Below are 22,490 nucleotides of genomic sequence, written 5' to 3' on the forward strand. Positions count from 1 at the left end.
CGGGTCGAGCGCGCTGCCGGTGCGGGCGGCGGGGACCCGCGGCGCCGCCGCTGCCGCTGCTCCTGCCGCTGCCGCCGCCGCCGCCGCTGCCGGGCGGCTCGGTGCAGCCCGCCCGCTCGCCGGACAGCGCCGCGCAGGCGCGCTGCTCCCGCCCCGCCGCCGCTCTCCGGGTCCTAGCGCCGGCCGCGCCCCGAGGGCGCCCTCCCCGGCTCCCGCCGCCCCCGCGGTCCCTCGGCCGCCCCGTCGCGTGTTGCCTCGCCGGTGCCGAGGCAGGGCTCCCTGCTCCGGTGCCCCCGGCTGGGGGAAGAGCGCCTTCCCCCTCCGCTCGCGTCCCGAGTAACCGGGCGCTCTCAGCGGCGCGGTAGTCGCGCTGAGGCTCCCTCTCGGGAAGCGCTGGGTTGTCCGGTGCTGCCCCGCGCTCGGCTCTGCGCGACCCTCTCCCGCGCTGCCGAAGTCGCTCGTGGCTGGGCTCGTCCTTCGCGGACCGGGCTCGCTGAAGGGCGACATTCGAGATTTCCCCGGGCGTGCGTTTCTTACGTCAGGAGCAGGGGCGCCCGGGGTTTGCATTTCCGACCGCATCACACCTTTACGTGGTCCCACACACCTGCTCCGTTTCTCCATCTTGTCTTCTGTTTTTCCTACTGCTCACTTGTCTCTTCCCTAACACCTGGGTTGGTAGTAGGCTGCGATTTGGGTTCGTGTTGTTTATTCTTTTCTATTCTCGTTAATTCACAAAGAATGCCAAGAGAAGCTTCGCGTCTACAAGAATACCGGTTCCTGCCCTGCTAGGAGCTCGAAGAACGGCGGGGAGGTGGTTGCGTGGAAGGGAAGTAACAGAGGTACGTGGACGCGTTCTGTATTTGGTTTTATTTGTTGCCAGCATCTCAGGAGGAGTGGGCTTACGAGAGAGCCTGGAAAGCTGAGCCCTTGTGGATGAATCGCGGGAGGTCGTGTCACGATGAGTGGATGAGGTGGAGAAACACAAGATTGAAGGGTATATAGTTGAAGAATGCTGCTGGAGTGCAGAAGTGGTAGGGACAACCTAGTGTTCAATGGAAAAAGGTAGACTGGGGGAACGCAGTTAAGTTGAGCCTTGAAGGAGGACAGAGATTCGGATCTGCTGGAACAGCAGGTGAATAACAAGTGGAGGGCTGCCAAGGAGCAAGTGGTGTGGTCAGGTTTGTGAGAGGAGGTGTTTGGCCATCCACAGCTTCCGTGGCTTGCAGAGGAGCACTGCGTGTTTGGGATGCAGAGAAGAGAACTTTGCAGTGGTTGTGGTAGGATATACCAGAGAGGCCTAAACAGCAGATTTGTCTGCGTAAATGATAACAGATTAGTCTTGAAGCTGGTGGGGTAGAAGGAAGGCCCAGGAGCTGGGCGCTCTTTGTGTGTGACTCGTGCGAAAAGGGAGGGAAGATAGTGGAAATGGGGAGTACGTTACTGCTGTCAGCAGTGACAAGAGAAAAGGGAAAGTGAGGCTAAACCAAGGCAACGCTGCTCTTCAGCTAGCATAAACTGATGACAAAATCTCCAGGAAGAGATGCCAGACAGCCACTTGAGCGTTGGGATTGAACAGAGGCAGAAAGGTTGATGACAGAGGGAGAAATCTGAGAGTCACAAGCACAGAAATGCTACCTAAAATCCTTGAGAATTGCCGGACAGAGGGCACAAAGGGAGAAGAGGGCAGGTCTGTGAACCCAAGCCTGGCATTAGGAAAGGAAAAGAGGATGATGACTCATTGGCAGAAGTAATACAAGTGACAGTTATTTTGTAATCGTAGTAAGTCACTACTTTTGATAATAATAGATCTGGGCATCAATGAGAAGGTAGAGTAGGTTCAGAGAGTTACAAGGCTGAGGAAGGCAGGGAACCCGGGGAAGAGGTTTAAGGACCCGTGAATCCTAGGCCAGTGGGTCCTTCTGGTCACATCCACAACGGCAGAGGCACTTTCCTAGCTCACTAGCTCCTGCCTTCCATGCTACCTTACCCCACATCAGTGATTCCTCTTTAGGAATTTCAGTGTTGAGATCTAAGGCGACTGTGGGGATGAAAGGGATATCTTGCAGCTTCAGTCACTTCAGTTTCCCTTCTTGTCTGGGCATCTGCAGGAGGGTGGTACAGGACCTTAGAAGTCATCTGAAAGTGTATGTTAAAAACTAGAAAGCTTGTTTAAAGATAGTTTTCGTGGACTCTGGTGGGGAGACCACGCTTAAGTGACCTACGAGGTTTTTTTGAAGATACTAAAGCTGTAATTGATAAAGGAGTGTTGGTAGACACGGAAGAGTTGGATATTTCAAAAGATGCGTGAGAGGGCCCCAAATCAGAGATTGATGGGCAAGCGGGAGCTGTGAGATCTGGATCAAGATAGCTCCTGAAATGGGAAGCTTTCTTAGAAATAAAACTGGAACATGAAGTTTATACGTTATTTTGATGTGGAAAATGAAAGATAACATCATATTCGAAGCTTATATTGAAGTTTGAGAGGGAAGGTATTAGAAAATAATATCTTTACTAAACAAGTATCCTGGCACAAAATAACTGCATATTAAGATACAAAGACTTTGCTTTGCACTGTAGATTATAGCACGATTTGCATTTAATTAGTGATAGTTGATGCCACCGGATAGGTGGTTGCTGATTTACTCAAAATGAGTGTTTTAAGTCATTCCAGCAGGTGCTGTGTATCAGCAAAGTTTTGCTTTAAGCCTGCCACATAATGATATAAAATTCCGATTTAATTTTAAAAAATAATTTTCCATAATTGGAACTGTTTGGACTGTGATAGACAAAACAAACCAAATCATTTTGAAAGACCTAATTTGCAGACAAAAAATTTCCACAGTTTGGTTAATCCCAAACTGTATAGTGGCACTTCTGCCCCCTTAGTCCCACTGAAAAATGACAATATTAAAACTATTTTTTATTCTGGTTTATATTTGATATATTTAAAGCTCTTTAAATATTTGACTCTTGGCTGCAGAATAACTGCTTATGCACCCTTGATATCTCAAACTAGAAGCCTCCATCTTCAGGTGCTGGGATGCTGAAGGATCTCCCCTCACTCTGCAAAGACTTCCAAGGCTATAATGAGAGTCTCTAATCCCCTGTGTATGTGACATGAACGTATGAATGAATTTGCCACAGTCGGATATACCTACATTCAGTCTTTCTGGTTTCAGAATAGCTGTGTGTCTCCTCTATGCCTTTAGACTTGCCTTAGAGCCAATACAGTAATTTGCAGAAGCAGGAGCATGCATTTGGTCACTCGTATAATGCCACTGACTTCAGTGGAGTTAAAGAATGAATAAATGAATGCATGCGTGAAAGTTTAGGTCCCTCGTCAATGAAGTGAGAGCGGTCCTCTCTATACTTCCCTGATGGGTGTCTTCCCTACGCTGGAAAGAGAAGTTAAGCAGGGAGGACTTAATGTGAAGGTGGGTGTGTAAGTCCAGGAATTATCTGGTTTTTCTATGATATCTCTTGTCATTTTAAGTTAAATTAGTAATTAACCTTACTAAGTTTTACTCACTAAAAAGAACTAAACCAACTTGAATAGTGCTGGGAGACCTCTGTGGGACACATGGAGTTGGTAGTTTGTTCCAGTAGTTCACAGTCTCTTTGAAAAAGGATTCTGGTACAGCAGCAGGTAATGTTAGCAGAAATTCTTAAAATGTATTAAAAGACATTGGCCTTGGAATTACATTTTGTTTCCTGATCTGATTCTCACAACTGGTGAGAGATTTTGATGATCATTTACTTTGAGCTGGGGCTGCCCAAAACCTGGCACAAGTGGGGAAAATAAGATGTAGAGTTTAGAAAGGCCTTTCTAAAGGCCTCCCTTGTGGGAGCCTTCTGAGAGGCCAGAGTTGCACAGCTACTACCCAGGAGAGTACATATGGGCTTTGAACAGTCCTGTTAAAGTCATTGGGTCTACTTATAACCTTAGCTGTTCTTCTAAATCTACATTTTTAACGATGACAGTGGAAGCTTTAAGCCATGGATCTATTTTAGTTTTTAAACTACTGTGTGACAGAAAAAGAGAGTGAGTCCCCTTACTAATTTTATCACTTGTGTTAGGTCACCCCACTGTCTCCTGTGTTCTGATGACACAGGAAGAGTAAGTCCTTCTTTCAGCAATGTATCTGCTGTCCTGGGATCACCTCTGTTGCCCTATGCTTCAGCATCCCCAGGGTAATAGTATACGATGAAGGGTAGGTTGTCTTTCAGACAGAAGTCTAAATTCTGTCTACAAAGGAAAAAACAGCTTGTGGGTTCACATGCTGTTCATTTGTTAATCCCCCTGCCCTCCACTTAACTGCTTTAGCTGAGAACTGCAGTGATTTCTAATCTAACTCCAAAGGACCTTTCTCCTCGAGGTGGGAGATGACTGAGCATATATTCCTTAACATTCCTAAACTTAGTAACTCACAATTTTTGAGTGAAATTTTAACTTTTGTTTGTTTGTTTGTTTTGTTTTTTAGTTTTAGCTTTTGTATGGAGACATTTTTACCACTTATGGAAGATGCTGGATTGATGGATCAAAATCACAGAGTATTGTATAGGCATGGAAAGCACATAGGGATGCTTTGCTTTATGCTTTGGTGCTTTACTAGTGTAACAAGAGTATCTCATTCTGCACACCTCTTTAGCCTCTTCATTCACTGAGGTTCCCAGTGAGGATACCAACAATGGTGACAGCTAACGAAGCACTCACTCCCAAAATTCAAGCCTAAGTCTGAGTTCATCAGCCAGTCTATATTCAAAGAAAAGGGTTATTATGAAAAAGAGGGGAAAGAGATGTTCAGAGAACCTATGACTTTGTGTGCAACTATGAATACAACTGGAGAGTACATTCAAAATATTTTAAAGCTGGAGGAAGCTGAGAGGGAGAGATGTATTTGTGAGAGTTATAATCTCAAAACAAAAGGCAGCCAGGGCTGGAACACCAGTTTTGCAATGCTTGAATGCTATAATTCAGTCTGTGCCCTCTTGTATTGAATTCATGACAAGTCAACAGTATTTCAATGCAGTTCTTTATCAGTTTTAGATTACATCATGCTGTGACTTGCTCTATCTGTTAATATTGATCCTTGTAAATCATTTGGTTTGAGGTCTTCAAATGGAAAGCTGTGATGCACTTCAGCATGCGATGTACTCACTTTGTCCTTGGAAATCATTTAAAAAGAAAGCAAGCTGCAATTGCATAGATGATATTACTTCTCTGAAAGGTTAGATTTACCCCTTTGAACTGTCAATAGTTGGATGAAAGCCTTCCATGGAAAGAATGAGAATGGTGGAGAAAATAGTTTGTTGGTGCTTGATGTTGACTGAGGGAGTCAGGGAGGCGCTGCATGTCTGAAGAGCTGTGTAGCCCAAAGCCTGATTCAAAGAAGTCATGCTGCTTTTAATGAGAGTAGCCAGAGCAGCAGAAGTTATGACTGAATGCTAGTTCTTCCACTTTTATCTAGCTGGATTTTTTTCTTAATTATCTAAGTTTGCTTGAATATGTACTTCATTTTCATCCATGTTCTTCAACTGTTCCATGGCTTTGCTGTGAGCTGAGAAACATTTGCTACGCTCTGCCTGCTGGGTTGCATTTTTTTCTCCACACATTCATACTGGGCTAACATTTGATTGTGAGTGAAGATTCTTTCTGTTTTGCAGATCTCTTTAGGATCCTTCAGAAAGAGTGCTGGTGTAGAAACAGCAGTGTTGCACAGATGCGTATCAGGCTATGAGATAAATGGAAGTTGCTCTGGAAAAAGATGGAAGTAGTACTGTGATACGTTAGAGATCATCATTGGTCTTCACTCACTCCATTAACTAAGAGAAACTCCTACCTGAATCCATTTGGTTTTGCTGAAAATTTATGGGAGATGGAACTGGGTAAATAGGATGACTGGGATGATGCACCCAAGCAAGGCGAGGTGGTGGAAGGAGTGTTCTGCTGCTTGCTGAAAGACTAGGGAGGTTTCCAAACTGCCTTTCCTGTAGGGAAAGAGAAGATTGCTCCTTCCTGGTAAGAAGGGCAGTAAGCACTGCAGACAACTGTTGAGTCGTCTGCTCACACCCAGCGCCTGCTTGAATCCAGCGTGCAGCTGGACTGGCTCAGGCACCGCGCTTCTCTTGGAGCACCTATATTGATCTGAAAGGGTGTAAGTTTCTAGACCTACTTTAGTCAAGGCTGTAGTGAAAGTGTCAGGATTTGTCTTTGATGAGGCATTCCCTAAAACAGAAATAATTGTTCCTCAAGAAATCATGGGCCTAAATCACAGCAAAATCTACTTTAAGTAACTGAAATGAGGCATGCAGCTTGGCTAATGTGCCACTTTGTTACAATGTGTAGTTACAGGAAGGGTATAGATTTGTCTCTTGTTTCTTCCTGCTGATCTAGGTGTGATCCAGCAAAACAAGCAGCTGGTGACAATAAAAATTCAACTTATACAATTGGAAGGTTCACGTCAACGCATAACAAAAACATGCTTATGGACGCTGCTAAATATGTGTTACTATGAGCTGAGTGCAGTCATCCTGAAGGCTCTACATCTACGTTTCTTGAAGAGTGAATGAGCGCACATAGATCTGAACTGTTTAACTCCTACCATGTACTATCACTAGAGTTATGGAAATAGCTAGTGATTTGGCTTTATTTTATTAGATGATTTGTTTTGAGGAGTCCTAAAAGGTCCTTGACTTTCTGAGACTGGCATAGTCAGCTTTTTCTGAAAACAAAACTCTACTAATGCTGTCACTACATTTTTAAAATCTCAGCCAATTTGCAGGTGCATGAACATAGCAACAGACACAAACACATAGATACAGACATATGTATTTCACATATACTATATACAGAATACAGAACAGGAGGTGCTAGTCTTTTCTTCAACAAGGCATGCAGTTATCAGTGCCTCTTTTTCATTTAACCACCAAAAAAAATAAATTAAAAAAAAAAAATTAGGGTCTGTTTCTGACTGAGGAGTATAGAACATGCTCCATTTTATACCATATATATGCTTGCCTATCAGCTGGCTATTTCTCTAATACATCTACATAATCAGAACATTTCTTTCTTCTCTCTCTCTTTTTTTTTTTAGGCTGAAATGAGTACTTTATTTTTGTTGAATGATTCACTTTCCACAACTGTTATTACTTCTCTAGCCTACTCTGAGTTTGCAATAGTGACTGAAATGTTCCCAGACAAGCAGATGGGAAAATGGCCTGTAAATCTTTATTGTTATAAACGGTTTGTAAAACTTTGGATGTTGAAAGGTAAGAGTAGTTCAAATAAATCTCAACAATGCTGACTCAAAGGTTTAAAGCATTGCTTAAATCCCTTGATTAACCCAGCTTCTCAATATTTGACATGAATCAATAACTCTTAGATGTCTTTGCTGTTCTCTAGCTTTGTAAATATTTACACAGCTAGTCCCATGAAATATGACATTTAATCCTGTTGAAGTAATTCTTTGTATGCTGCATATGAAGAGATATAAAGTATAACAGTTCCAGTGATGCTAGTTAAATAATTGGCACTAAGGATGAAATCTGCTGCATTTCTTTTGTCAATAACCAGGATTTATACAATGTAAGTGTGAGTCAATGGAAAGCAAAATCCACCTTCTGTCACAAATCTTGGGCCAGCTGCTGGGAATGCAGATTTCCTGATCCCGGCTTGTGCCTGGGCCTGTGGCTCAGCATTAACAGCAATTCCGTTAATAACTTTTGTTCCAGTTAAATGAGGTGTTGAGAGCTAGATCAAGGCAAATAGTGAAAGGATGGTACCTCTATTAGCTTGTCCTCAGCCTTCCCTTTCTGCGATATACCATAATGAATGGTCTGTGTGCTCCAGGAAACAGGAAGATGCTCTACCCAGAGTTTCTAGGAGCTGGGAAAGCCTTCTGTAGGAATCTCAGTGCAAAAGGGTTGTACCAGCCCTCCAGATCATGGCTGGGATTCCTGCTAACAAACAAGATTTGTAGCAGGTTTGTGTTTCAACAGTTTAGCTTAAGCAGCACACTGATATGCTTGTTCCTAAGACACCACACTTTTAGTCAGTGTTTACTGATTCAGTCTGATTCCTCTGTGGATTCTGCCAGGTTTTGTAGTTGTACTCCTTGCCTCTAGGTATTTCAGAAGCAGAAGGTGTTGGGGAATAATGAGGAAGCAGAGAAACATCACAGTGGCACAAGGTATTCAGAGCTGGCCAACAAGAAATCAGAAGTGGATCTTCCTTCAGATATGCTCCATTTTCATGCAAAATTGGACCTTTCTGTGCTTCTGGGATGGATTTCTATCCTAGAAGAGAGCCTGCAATAGCATGTTTATTGGCTTTCCTATGAAAAAATGAGAGAAAAGGGGTGCCCAGTTCTCAAATCCATAGTAAAGGCCTTCTTTCTATGGAATTTTTCAGACTGTAATCAGAAATAAAATACATTTCTGCAGGTTCTTTTAAAATTGTTCTCTAGCTTAAAGGCATCCTGCCTGTTACAAAGTGCAGAAAAAGATTGCATTCTGTGTCATGTATTTAGAAGTATTTTAGCTTCTTATTTGCTTTATCACACCAAACCCCTTAAAAACCCCTCAGTATATGAAAAGGTCTTCATGCAGAAGTACTACAGTGGTGCTGTACTTCTGTAGCCCAGTTTGACCACTGCATAATCCAAGCAGAGAGATGTAGGCTCAAAAGGACAGTGCACCACACAAAAGGTGATGTGGGAAGTCAATGAAATTACTGTCAGTTTTCCTGAGTGTATGCTTATACAGCCCTTAGGAGGTGGTTTTTTTCTGCGTTTTTGCCTATATATCCACAAATATATATAATTCTGGTTGGGACAAAATCCAGGTGATTGTATTTGGATCACTAATGGATTCTTCTTCACCTTTGTTTCCATGTTATGTTCTATTGCTTGTCTTATTGACTATTCTTCCCTCCCAAGCTAAGACTGAGTAGGATCTGCAGAATGTTGCTTATAGTTAGGGATGTACTTTGACATACTTTGGAAGAAAAAAATTATGTTTATGCACAAAGGTTTGCATTTTCAGCTGCACCTGTGAGAAGGCCCAAGAGATTTGAAGAGGATTTGGTCCAGTTGGAAATCAGGCTGGAGACAGTATGTTGAAATACGAATTAAAACTTTCAGAGCTGAAAATATAAAACTAATTATCTTGGTTAAGAAAAAGTAAAAACTTTTAATTCACTCTGGTCGATTAATGTTAGTCTTTAGATAGCAAGTTAACAAGTACGTAAATAGCAATGGGACAAATTAACAGAGGAGCCTTATGTACATAGACATTTGCTCAGCCACCCAAAGTTCCTAAAGGTTCAGCTGCAAGTCTGGAAGCGTAACCACTGGTGTCTGAAATAGAAGACATGGAAATAGATGTTTGGTTTGTTTTTTTTTCTCTTTCTACATTGTGCGGTTTACCACATAAACAAACAAAAAAAGGCCACAGGTAATGGTCGTGATCATGGAGTGCTTGAAGGGCATATACCTTCACTTACTGCAAAGCAGAGACATGTCAAAGATATGTTGCTTCAGCTACAAAACATACATGCAAGAATCCCTACATACCTAGCAGCTGTCAGGATTAAGTGATCTGATCAATCTTTTCTGTATCTCTTTTTAATAATAATTGTTTGTACTTAAGGAATAATGTTTCGTCATCCACGTCTGAGGAATAGCTTGCTTTTTTTGCCTTTGATGCGCAGCAGAACTCGGAATTCTTATTGCAAAAAAAGGCCAGAGAGCAGACGAGGCAAAATGACAGATTCAGGTAAAACATGAGCAGCCGGTTCACGACAAGCAAGTTCAGTGCGTGACGATCTTCCTGCTCTTCCCTAGGGACTGAGCAGAACCGCTGAAGAAGGAGCAGATGGAAACAGCTGCCAACAGATGAGTACTGGAAAGGATTCAAGCCCCGGTACTTGCTGGAACTTGGGAGTTTGTGATGGCCTGAGCTTGCCCGATGACAGGTATCTAAGATTTAGAACCAGACAGCTTTCAGTCAGTCCTTAGCTATGAGGACCAGAAAAAACTATTGTGGAACAAAAGACATGTACGGGGCATTCTCTGAACGAGCTACCAGAGCTTATTTCTCACAGAAGTCCTATGGTGAGAGGAATCTTTAAGCTGTGGTTGCTCATAGTACTAAAGATAAAAGAACACTGCTAATGTATTTTTCGTGAACGTGTCTATCCCATAATTCATTCACTCAAAATGGTGGTTTCTCTTGACCTTGAGCTAAGATTTAACAGATGGGGAAAAGATAAATTTAGGAAATCCAGTGACGCAATGCCGATACTTTTATGTTGTCTTGTGTATTTTCTAGCATACCATGAAGAGTAATAAATGGCAAAAGCTACAGTGTCCTTGGCAAACAAACAAACAAAATAGCACCCTGTGATATTTTTACCTTTGCTTCCCCTCACCACACACACTGTTTACTCCCACAGAGCTTGAAATATTAACCCAGCATGTTAATTTATTTCTTCCAGAATTGCCCCAGCCATTGGATTTAACATCTCTCTTGGAAGTACTTCAAACCGAATGGCTGGCTCCATCTCTAGCTTTCTTATTTAGGCACATTACTTTGTTGCTTTTTTCATATCATTTAATGTAACTGGCATTTGTCAAGCTTTTGAAAGGCATGTTTGGGACTACATTTTGTGCAGCTGGCTTCAAACTGCAAGCTGCTTCAAGTGTCTAGTTCTGTAGAGGACAGCCTTCGAGAGCGTAGAGCATGTGTGCTCAGCACATACCGTGCTTCCTTTCCAAAAGGAACGAAGTGACCAGTATGACACGTGTTCCTCCCTGCATACATTTGTATTTCTATGGTATGATATCTGTAACGGGAGCATTACGTGCCCTGCTTGAAGAACGGGACTCCCTCTACAAGCTGTTGTATAAATGCTTTGCTCTAAGATGGTCTTCATCCTAACCACCGTTAGGCAACTCATAGGGTTACCTTGCCACATAGGCACAAAAGCCTGTGGTTTTTCACACAGAATTGCATCTTTGCAAGCCATGAATTTGGATTTGTTATGATAATTCCAACAGATAAGGGTGCCAATACTGTGTCAACTGCCAGTAAGATTGATGAATTTACACTAGGCAGGAGTTCAGCTCATTAGTTTCATTTGTCTTGGTATGAAATGATACTCCGTACCTGAACTGAGGAAGAGTTAGATATAACAGTTTAGGGGGGAAAAAAAATGTATGCCCTAAAGAAATTAAGTCCAAGTCCTCTCTTTCATGGAAATGCTGCCCTCCAATGGTTTGGAAAAAAACCACACATATTGCTTATTGGTTGCCCTAACGTAGTTTCTCTTACACTGTAGCAATTAAATGTACCTCTTAGTATCACAGGCACATGAATTGTCTAGGCTCCAGCCTCAGGAAACCCACAGGTGGCCTAAGATCAAGTAAAGACATTCGTAACAAAAAGGTATTGCTTTACCAGTACAGGCCCACTGACTCTCTTCTGTAAACAACCGACTAGAAATAAAAACTCTTTCTTGCTGTCGTGGTTTAACCCCAGCCACCAACTAAGCACCACGCAGCTGCTCGCTCATTCCTCCCCCACCCAGTAGGATGGGGGACAGAATCGGGAAGAAAAAAAAAAAAAAAAGTAAAACTCATGGTTTGAGATAAAGACAGTTTAATAGGACAGAAAGGAAGAAAATAATAATGATAATAACTATTATAATAAAATGACAATAGTAATAATAAAAGGATTGGGACATACAAAACAAGCAATGCACAATGCAATTGCTCACCGACCAATGCCCAGTTAGTTCCTGAGCAGCATTCTGCACCCCCAGGCCAACTGCCCCTAGTTTATATACTGGGCATGATGTCACACGGTATGGAATATTCCTTTGGCCAGTTTGGGTCAGCTGCCCTGGCTGTGTCCCCTCCCAACTTCTTGTGCCCCTCCAGCCTTCTTGCTGGCTGGGCATGAGAAGGTGAAAAATCCTTGACTTAGTCTAAAAACTACTTAGCAACAACTGAAAATATCAGTGTGTTATCAACATTATTCTCATACTAAATCCAAAACGTAACACTGTACCAGCTACTAGGAAGAAAATTAACTCTATCCCAGCTGAAACCAGGATACTCACAAATGGCGGGATCATAATAGTCTGCCCCACAGTGACAGTCAAAACCCCTGACTTCAAACAGAACCACATGTAAGAAAATGGTCATGAGTTGGACGAAGGGGTCTCACAGGACATTTGTTCCCAAATGCGATGGATTGTCACTGAAAAATCCCAGCCTGGCCTGACAGTCAGTCAGACACAGAGTTCTGCACACAGCAATTGTCAGTGAACCATGAGGACCTTTCTGTCCTCACAGAGCATGGATCCCCAGATAAAATACAAGTTCTCCGGGTTTTGTCTTTCAGTCATGGCAGCCAAGTGCATTTGTTTTAGGATTCAGAAGTAAAGCATCAATGTGAAAGAAAGGAATGTTGTATGGCCAAAGTATAAGGTAGATGATTGTTAGGTATGTCGCCTCTAGGCTTGCTTACTTTTCTCTTGCATGGCTTCAAATGGTCTTTCTGAATTTGCAAGACTGTTTCTCAGCTTGTCCTGTTCTACACCTGCATGTTAGACAGGGGTTACCACGCATGCTGAGATGATTTGTGCCCTACTGAGGGACTTGGCCAGAGAATCGCATCATGGCCCTGCTGTCATCTCCTGTTCCTCTGCATCTGCCCCACCTGCCTTCTAGTAAGCAACCTATCTCCCCGAGGACCATTGCTTACAGCACAGGCCATATTGTGCCTTCAAAGACCTTCCATTTTCTCTCTCCTTTTGTCTTTCTTTTTCACTTAAAACAAAGAAAAATAGAGCGGTACCCTAAAATTTGTGCAGTAATTAAAAAAACCCATATTATTACTATAATTTTTCTCTCTGTTTCTGTAGAAGGCTCTTGGTAGGGAAGAGCTTGGCTTTTCCAACATATTTTTTCCTGCTTTTCCTAGTGTATGGGGCTCCAGGTGCTGACTGAAGACCGTGAATATTTTTGCTGTTTCCTCACCAACAAATTTTCTGTTCTAGAAAGATGACAAAACAGAACATTGAATTCACCAAGAGACTATTTCAGAAAGAACTGCAATTTACGTCTTATCCAGCAGATGTTGCTGTTAGACCAAAAAACGACTCAAGGTCAGTTCAAGTGGGTTAAGGAGGACTGTAATTCAGAGAGTTTCAACAGTTCCGGGATTTTATCCAGCATCTCCAGATCTGGTCCCTTGAGATTGGGAGACCCCCTTTTACAGCCATGGACATGCAACACTAGGTGACTGTGCTGAGACACAGACCTCTGAGTGAATCTGACTCCAAGCAAAAAACCAACACCACCTCCACCACAATCACAACCTTCCTCAGTCTTGTGATTAAGTGGGTTATTTTCTGTCAGAGTTTTTAATAAATTTTTTATAAATAGTGGAAAGCTTCACTTCATATACAGTATTTGCCTCACTATTGATGAATGTGGGGTTATTCATCGAGTCTTACATAAAATAGCACGCTTGTTGATGTTGCTAAGATGCATGTCAAAGATGAAAGTTATTGACGTTTTAGAAAGAAAATGTGTGTTCAATGCTGTGCTGACTGTACTATTGGGAAAACCCTGAGGTTTTCTATCACCCTGTGGTTACGGGATAGGTCAGTTTTCACAATTAAACTTGCAATGTTAAGGTCTTTATTCAGAAGTGTCTGTGTATGTGAAAGGTAGATTTCTGCGTTCCTTCTGCTGGCCCACGTGGCTTTATGCCAGACATGTTCCTAATTTCTGGTGGGACCTGGGTGGGAAAGGACTATCTGGAGGCTTTTTTGTATTACACTAGGGACCATTCTCTCCCTCATTAGCCCCGAAATCTCAAGTATTGAAAGGAGAGCCATTGGTCTCCACTTAATGACATTCCCAGTTGTGCAACAAACCTTTTGAGAAGGGAGTGTGCTGCATAGATCAAGGAGAGAAAGTCATGACTGTTCAACAGTTTTACCAGAAAACAAGTGATTTGAAAGGCTGAAGCATTAGTAAATAGCGCTTAATGAGGTACTCAGGTATGCCTCAAGAGATGATCTCTGTGACGTTGGCAGGTGGGCCTATTATCTCCAGCCCACGTTCTCTCACACACACTGAATGCAGCTCGTGTCGTCAAAGATTTGCACTCTGACTGTATGAAGACCATTTTACCTACTGTTAGTGAAGCCAAGATTGCCATATGCTAGTTATTCAAAATGTCCTTCATCCATCTCCTGCTATCACAGGCTCTGTGTCAGCCACACATTTTGGAAATGTTGTAGGCTTTCAGCATTATTATGGGGATGGTTTCTGGTTTGTATTTTCAAGATCAGGTGAGCAGTAAAGCCTGCCAGCTTCTTCAGCGCGGGTGCGCTCAGGGAATCGGTGTATCCGAAGGCGTTGTGATAGAAATGGTCAGCGAGCAGAGCAGAAGCAAAGGAGCGCAGCAGGGAGTTTGTCACGGCTGTGCACTGCTATGGGAATGCTATCCCAGACAGTATTACATGCAGCAGCTTGAAACTGTTGCCACTGAAGTTGAAAGTTTTGCCACTGATTTCGAGAACAAATTAATAATTTTTGAACAAAAGGGAAATACTAATTTCTTCTCATTAACATTTGGGTGGTATGAGGTACAAATGTTTGCTTGTGTGTCCACTTTTGGGTGTAGTTCTTCTGAAGATAATACCAATTTTGTGAGTAAAATGAGCAGGTTTTGCCCTTTGCACAATTTAACCGTTTCAAATATCTCTGCAAAATACAAGCTGTAAAATGAAAACTGTTTTTCCTTCCACATTCAGTGGGGTTTTGTAAGATCTTTATCTTTTTTTTTAAAACGACAAGTCATTTTAAAAGAGCAGCATCTGGTGCAAAGCAACTACCAACTTAATATTTCCTTAATATTTTTGGATACAGATGATAAAATATTTTAAAGGAAAAAATATACCACAAATAGTTCATATTTTTCTTTTACCTAAAATTCAATTTTCAGTATGTGAAAAATTTCTGTAGCAGCTTCAATGATAATGTGGGAGATGGTGTATAACATTGTTATTTTTAAAAAACAGCAATTTTATTGCACTTTGTTGTTGTGAAAAATTGAAAGTAGAAAAAGGATCCTCTTCATTCTTATATTTGCAAATGACCTGATGAAATTTAAAATCAAAGCACTTGGCATATGTAAGTGAACTTCACTTTTCCCATAGCAATAGCTTGAATAAGGTAAACCGATAATACGGGTTTTGTCATACAGCCCCAGTAGGGCTTTCTTAAGTTACAAAATCAAATCAAACATGCCTAAAATACACACTTACCTTTATGGTCAAAGGCAGCTACTTTCCTTTAATTGTTTGTAGCTGTATGACTTTCCCTTTGGAGGTAGCGTGCCGTAGGAAACATCAGACAATTCTAATACCTTTAGGGAAAAGCTCCAAACCCACATTAGGCAGGCTCTGTACTGTCCTGCCAAGGCAGCCTGGGGAAAGGAACGCTCTGGTTTGCAGTGACCCCTGCTTTCTCCCAGGCTCTGCATGTCAGTACAATCTGCGGGATTCAGATTTTTTAAAATCAGACGGTGCCCTGTCCTGCAGAATATTGAACAGGAACCTGTGTGGTATAAACCATGATTTCAGGCTGTTGGTATGTGTTTGTAGCCCATGGTGGAGTGTTTCCGTAGACCAAGCTAGACTGCACTTTGTCTTGTGGAATCAGCCCTAAATGCCTAAATACACCTTCAGGAGCCCAGTTTAAGAACCGAAGTTTGTCAGTGTTGGATCAGTCTTGTGTCTGTTCCTCAGCTCTGCTTATGTTCCCTGCCACTGTCGGAACTAAAGTAAAGCTCTGAATCCAAGCATTTCCAGCTTGGAAATACTTGCCCATAGACTGGGATGTACTTCCATCAGTAACATGCTGTCCCCTTGATGCACAGGGGAGCAGAGTAACTTCAGGCATTTGTTTTAAGCATATTACCTTAGAAATAGACAGGAAGAAATTGCACAGGGAACACATTTTCCTTATTTAAGTTCAAAAATAAATATAGCTGTAACCTAAACGTGTATTTATCAGCATTGATACCCTTTGGCCTTACTCCAGTGGACTTTTCTCACTGACTTCAGTGGGAAAAAGATGGGCTCTGCATAGGAAATCTGTGAATATTTTTTTCTTCTTCACCCATCCATCTATTTTGGGATGTGCTAAATGCTTGTTCTCTGTTGTAACATTAACACCAGTATGTGGAAACTTGGGTTGCTAAAATAAATCAGTGAAATGCAATATACATGACTTCACATGGAACTGCATGTACATTGTCGAGCACAGGCAGGTGCCCCACGTCCACCCTGCCGTGCCAGCTTTACAGCCAGGTACACACTATTGTGTTCCGCAGAGGTGGGGTGCTGCAGTGAGGCAGGCATGAACTTTGTGCTGCCAACATGTATAGAGGCTCTGTAGTTCCTCAGCTGGCCAAATATTTCTTGGTTGCCATTACACCACAGTAAAACTGATACTTTCACCAGTCTCAGAGTATGGGGATGGCAAGGTCTATAGTATTTCACAAAAGCTTCTTTTGACCTTTTGCATTGTGGGCCTGACAGAATGTTCACTGGAGGCAATGAAAATTTTATTGTTGATGTGCGAGGTATTGATTTGTGAGGCTCTAGCTGTGTCTCTTTATTTTTTTTAAGTTAGTGATATTGACTTCAAACTAACCTGTGGCATTTTTCTGACCTCAGTAGAGACCCTCCCTATTCATGCTAGTATGAATTAGCACATTTGCAAGTGCGTTTAATTTTTATTTTTAATGGAAAAATGAAAGGGGTGAGCTCAACCTTTTTGGGCTGGACTGTTTTCTGCCCACAGAGACCTTTACAAAGTTGGACTTTGATGAAGATATGGAGGGGCCAGTCCTGCCTCAGAGTCTCCTCCAATCCGTGGGAGCCTGGCCAGCTCCGCAGAGTGGTCCTGTACCTCAACGTCGATTTATCAACCGTGGTCACACGCGCACAGATGAGGAAGGAATCCCTGGGGCTGCTACCTTCCCTGCCCCTCTGGCTTCGGATAAGACAGCAAGTTCGGAGCACGCCTCTGCCCCAGAAGGAAAGAGGAGCAAGTGCGTTGCTCTGCTGGACACAAGGCCGCTCACTCCTCTTCTCTCCGTGGAGCACTGATATTCAAGGCCCTTACAGCTAAAGGACTGGGAGACATTCCCATGGAATTAGCTGTTCCCCCTTTCTTTTTCCTGTTTAAGAGGTAAGAGCTGCACAAATTCCCTCTGTAATAGTCACCTAAGAGAGAATACAACAAATAATCTGTCATCAAAGTATTTAGAGCTGATGACGATATCTGGGTTGGTTTTTGGGGTGGGGTTTGTTTCTTTTTTTTTTTTACTGTGATGTTTAAACAAAATCCATAAATCACAGGCATATGACAAGAAATGGGTTGTTTCACATTGGCTGTAGCTGCCGGTTATTCTTGTCCAAATGTACAGAAACGCCCTCATGGTTACTTACCAATGACAACCTGCTCAGGGCTTAACATTTTTCAGTTTCATGGCAAGCTTGCAAGGTTACGCATATATACTGAATGAAACATAGCCCACTGGTTATTTTTAGAGAGGCTCTAAACAAGAAGTAAATCCCTGGAGTAGTGCTGCCAGAGATGGCGTAAAGTTCAAATCCAAATTAAAACTGCCTATCTTTGGCCTAAATTCCAACCTAAATTTGAGGAAAACTGTGATCCATACCTGAACTTTATGACAAAAAATCCTTTGCAATTATTTTCTAGCACCTAAGAATAGATGAACGTGGTACAAACACTTGAAAATTAGACCTTGAATGAAAAATCTGAACATTTGTCCAAGAATGTAGTACCTGGTCTTGTGAGATACTGTTGTATAACTTGAAGTTATGATAGCTGCACTGGAATTTGGAGAGTCTAATTTATTGTGATTCCTAGTTCTAACACATCTTTGTAAGATCAAGTCCTATAATGTAATTGTAAACTTTGGGGAAGAGAAGAGAAACATGCTTATTTACCTTACAGATCTCTTTAATAATGACCTCTGATGTACAAGACTTGGTTTAGAAATCACCAAGATACAATATGAAGTAAGTAGAACCCTTTTCAGCAATATATTTATGCAAAGTAGTTGAAAGTAGTGCAACTGAAGCATGTTCTTGATTTCTTTGCTGAATCAGAGCCTGCATCTTCTTCCTGCCAAGGCAGCAATCTCAATACCACTCCTAAATGCACTAGTAATTCTAGAAGCCCTAATGAAAGTCAAGATAACACCACAGATTTTATAAATAAGGGTCTTTATTTAGAATACTGTTGAAAACATTCTTGGCAACCACATCGTATAAATATATAAAGTTAAAAGTTTGACACAACAAACCAAGCAATATTAAATATTTTTTAATTTTTTTTCCCCTTTTTGTTTTGTGTTTAATTTTTGCTTATGTTTCTTTTTTTTCTTTCTTTTCGTCTTTTTTTCCTTTTTTTGCAAAGCAACTCTTATTTACAGTTATACAAAAAGTTTTATAAAAAATGGTCCACAACCTTATTTTGGCCAGAACGGGAGTAATAGGAAGGATCTGTCATGCCACACCACTGTTGTAGATTTCTATTCTCCTCTGCATTCAGGAGCCAGGTTCCTATTCCCCAAAGCCGAGATTAAACATTGGCCATTTCATGGTATACAATTTTATCTCTAGACATATTAAATAACTTTAGCGTAACAACCAATAAATAACTAGGTGTATTTTGAAGTAATACAGGTTTGAAAAGTTATATATTTGAAGGAATTTTCAGTGATATTTTAAAACTGGAACAAGTCTTGAGAAGTCTTTTTAGTCTTAGAAGGCAGGTCTTGGAGTGTGGCTGAACAGAGCAATTTGTTTTCAGTGCAGTCCAGCTGGACCTGCCTTTATAGCACTTGGTAGATAGGGTTGCTGCTGCTGCTGCTGTTATCCTGGGGAAGTGGGGTGCAGTTGGTGGGGGAAGGAATTTGGGTTCCGCTGTCATTCAGACTCGCTCCTTCTCGGGGGGAACAGGGACTCCCTTCAGCAACAGTTTCCACTGGAGGCAGTATAGAACACGTGGAGTTATCTGTGGAAATCCTCTCTACAATGCTTGAGAGGCAATCAAGGCTGGAAACAACAGAACTCTTCCCGTGCTTTGGATCTAAAAAACAGACAAAAAGGCGCTCAGTTTATCCAATGGGTACTTAACGTCAGTAGGATGTAGTTCTTTCATAAAACACCAGTGAGTGCCTGACAGTATGCATCTGTGAGCATGTAAAGATTCAGAGGAAATGAGTATTGGTGAAGGATGCCAATTATCAGCAAACAGATTGTAATTTGCAAAACGGAAGAGAGACACGACCAAAGTATGCTACTTTTGGGGCAGGGTGGATCCAGGGCTTCACTTCAGTCCATAGAAAGGGAAGGGAAGATTTGAAATCAATTGACAATTTCTCCAGTTTGGATCAATGATAGATAGAAGTCTTCAGGCAAAACATGGTTAAACACTGAAAATTAGTCGAAGAGAGGAATATATTTTTTATCCGGATGTTATATTTGCAAAATAGGAAATGCAGCTCTAACATATCCCCCTATTTGCAAATACATCTAGAGGAAATCCAATGCTTCTACTAGCATCAACAGCTCGCTGGCTGAAAAGGCAGGTTCCTCTTTCAGCCCAGCTGGGGTCAGCTGAACAAATGGGGACAGAGACAGCACGGGGAAGTTTGCTGCATCGACTGCCTCAGTCTCCAAGTTTCACATGGCTGTTACGGCACATACTCACCATTTGGTGATTCTGTGTAGTAGCTGCTGTCATAGCTGTTTCTTCTGCGAGAGCTGCAAGGAGGCCCGCTATACTCCATCTGGAAAGGAGAGCAATCTGAGTGAGGTCACTGGTTGGGGACAGCATTTACTGAAATCCCAGTAACCATCCAATTTCCTATTTCAGTCCCTAGACTGTGCCATCATTCCAGTCCTGGCTGAAATGCCATCAAGTTGTAGTTTCTTTGAATGAGGCAGAACTTAACTTGGCTAGAAGGGGATTCACCTCAGAATATTTTATGTGGCACAGCTGTTCCAAGGGAAAATTACCATTGTTGTTGTATCGAATGCTGTAGCTTACAAATGAGATGAGGTTTTCCAGCATTCTGATCAGATACTGTCCTACACATATCTTCAATTTACAACAAGGAGACCAAAAGGGTAATGAGTCTTTTTTTGGTTTAATTTTTGAAGGTTTTTCCAAACATGAGTTCCTCTTAAAAAGCCTCTAGTCTACCTTTGTCCCTTGTTATTTCCTTTAGTTTCTCTTCCCATTTCCATTTTGTAGAGAAAAATCCCCCAAACATTGACCAATATATTTGTTTCCAATACTTTAATCCACAATGAAATTACTCTTTCTGACAGAAGAAAAAGGCTGTATTTTGAGGAGGGATCATTTGTGTAGATCTGCTCTCCAATCTGCCAACTATCTCATAATCGCAGATGTTCAACTCAGTAATGATTATCCCCACCACAGCACAGAAAAAAATCTCAGGTCTTAAAGTGCTGCCGATATCCCATCCCAGACAGCTGTCCTGCGCTCCAGTCACCACATCCCACCACCCCAGAGCCAGACCAGAGTCCGAGCCTATAGCCCCAGTGAAAAGATGCAGCGGTGAGACGCCCTCTCTGGCACCCACCCTTCTTCTCCACTCCCCATAACATAAAAACAAGACTGAAAGCCTGGGGTCTCCTTCCTATTGCTGGTAATTGCCTATGGAGGGGATGAAGTGTGAGGAGAAATAGAGAACCTTTTTCTTAAGGGTCAAGAAAAACAACTGCTGTCGCTTAGACCCTTCTCCTGTTATCATGACGAACGGCAGAAAACAAAACCCAGACTCTTACCAGTTCCCCTGTAACTACCATGACCAAGGGGGACCTTCCTCTCTGCTGTCCCTAGAGGATTCGAGGGAAATGATACAGCAGAAGATGGAAACAGAGATGCCCCAGGAACTATGGGAGCACAGGCAGGGCTCAGACCTCACCATGCCCCCAGGTACCCATCACAGGCAGCTTCCCAAAGTGCTCCCCCAGCAGCTCTCCCTTGGCTCCCCCAGGACACAGGGGGACCTGCCTGACTTCACATCCCAGGGAAAAAAGTGTGGAAAAGATTTTTCTTCTTTCCCAGAGATCCTGACATGCGGGGACCCCACCTCCCTTTGCTGCTGGAGCTCAAGGCACGAGAAGGGACTTTGTCTTCTGCCTGGGGAGGTACGGAAGGCAGCTGCTATAGGAAAGGCAGGAGGTGACTCGCCCTGCGCAGGTTTGGACCAACAGCGTCTGGGGCACCTCGGTGGCACGGTGTCCTCCCTGGGGCACTCACCATGCCATCGGAGCAGTTGGAGCGAGGGCTAGAGGCATCTGATTCCCCGCTGTAGTGTTCCAGCACCGGGTAGTAAGCGTCCTCCTGCTCCCGCAGCAGCGCCTGCAGGCTCTCGATGTAGCGGATGGCGTTGCGCAGGATCTCCACCTTGGGCAGGCGCTGGTTGGGGTTGGTGGAGGTGCAGCGCTTGAGGGTCTCAAAGGCTTCGTTGACCTTGCTGAGCCGCCGCCGCTCCCTCATGGTGGCAGCCTTACGGCGGTCGGCGTTGGTGGTCTTCCTCTTGCAAGCCTTGCAGGCCCACAGCAGGCAGCGGCCAGCCTGGTGGTGCCCGCTTGGTGCTCGGACGTGCTCCTCCTCGTGCGGGTGCCCGTGGTGGTGCCCGTGGTGGTGCGGGTGCTCCTCGGGCTTCAGCAGGCCCCCCACGTGCACCAGCCGGGGGTCCAGGTCCTCGAAGAAGTGCATGTCCGACGTGTTGAAGCACGGGTCGTCGTAGAAGTCATCGGCGGCCGCGAAGGAGCAGAGGGAGCCCTCCGTCATCTCCATGGGGCCCAGTAAGTCCATGGGGGCGGCGGAGGAGACGGTGGCTGGGCCAGAGGGGGTGAGGGAGGGGATCAGAAGAGAGGGGGCTTCGATCGGGCTGTTCAGCGGCAGCCACCGGCCGGGCAGCTGCGCGGAGCGGAGGCCCTCACACCCTCTCCCAGGCGAGGCCACCACCGCCGGCTGCTGCTGCTGCCGCCGACCCCCTCCCCAGCCGCGCCGGTCCGGGAGCGCCACTCGTGGCCGTATTTATGCCGGAGCCCCCCCGGCGCGGCGGGTCGGGACGGGACGGGACGGGGCGGGGCGCGGCGGGGCGGGGGCCGCGGCCGCCGGAGCAGCGCGGGGGGGGGGCGGCGGGGCGCGGTGTCCCGCGGGCGCGGGGCGCCGTCGGGGCGGTGTTGCCGGCGCTCGGGCTGTTGCAGAGCTAACGCCAGCCGCTGCCGGCGCTCGGCTGCGCGGTTGTCCTTTTTTTCCCCCCTCTCCGCTTTTTTTTTTTTTTTTCCTTTTTTTTTTTTTTCTTCTTCCCCGCTTTAAGCA

The 22,490-nt window shown here is 43.8% G+C and overlaps 1 protein-coding gene and 1 long non-coding RNA gene across 4 annotated transcripts; one reads left to right on the plus strand and one right to left on the minus strand.

Moving 5' to 3' along the window:
• The first annotated feature begins 5,137 nt into the window (after positions 1 to 5,137).
• Positions 5,138 to 13,712, plus strand: LOC121233850. 3 transcript variants are annotated; one of them, XR_005934120.1, is made up of 3 exons: positions 5,138 to 9,973; positions 12,615 to 12,733; positions 12,988 to 13,712. It is a non-coding gene; the product is annotated as an uncharacterized LOC121233850 (long non-coding RNA). The 3 variants fall into 3 exon arrangements; XR_005934118.1 differs by having other exon boundaries at positions 13,064 to 13,712; XR_005934119.1 differs by having other exon boundaries at positions 12,615 to 13,712.
• A 4,614-nt stretch (positions 13,713 to 18,326) lies between these two features.
• Positions 18,327 to 22,188, minus strand: MYOD1 (myogenic differentiation 1). Its single transcript, XM_030038756.1, has 3 exons — positions 21,417 to 22,188; positions 19,836 to 19,914; positions 18,327 to 19,211 (listed from the first exon to the last, which is right to left on the minus strand). Exons 1-3 carry the CDS (start codon positions 21,975 to 21,977, stop codon positions 18,955 to 18,957), a joined length of 897 nt encoding a protein of 298 aa, XP_029894616.1. The 5' UTR covers positions 21,978 to 22,188; the 3' UTR covers positions 18,327 to 18,954.
• Between the last annotated feature and the right edge of the window lie 302 nt (positions 22,189 to 22,490).

This window comes from Aquila chrysaetos, chromosome 16, assembly GCF_900496995.4.
Source record: "Aquila chrysaetos chrysaetos chromosome 16, bAquChr1.4, whole genome shotgun sequence".
Taxonomy (NCBI): domain Eukaryota; kingdom Metazoa; phylum Chordata; class Aves; order Accipitriformes; family Accipitridae; genus Aquila; species Aquila chrysaetos.

Excerpts from the sequence above, each read along its gene's own strand:
- MYOD1 (XM_030038756.1), bottom strand. The coding sequence starts at position 21,977 with ATGGACTTACTGGGCCCCATGGAGATGACGGAGGGCTCCCTCTGCTCC. Across the intron at positions 19,915-21,416 it reads CCAACTGCTCCGATGGCATG|ATGGAGTATAGCGGGCCTCC; the intron begins GTGAGTGCCCCA and ends TCTCCTTTCCAG. Across the intron at positions 19,212-19,835 it reads CTACACAGAATCACCAAATG|ATCCAAAGCACGGGAAGAGT; the intron begins GTGAGTATGTGC and ends TCTGTTTTTTAG.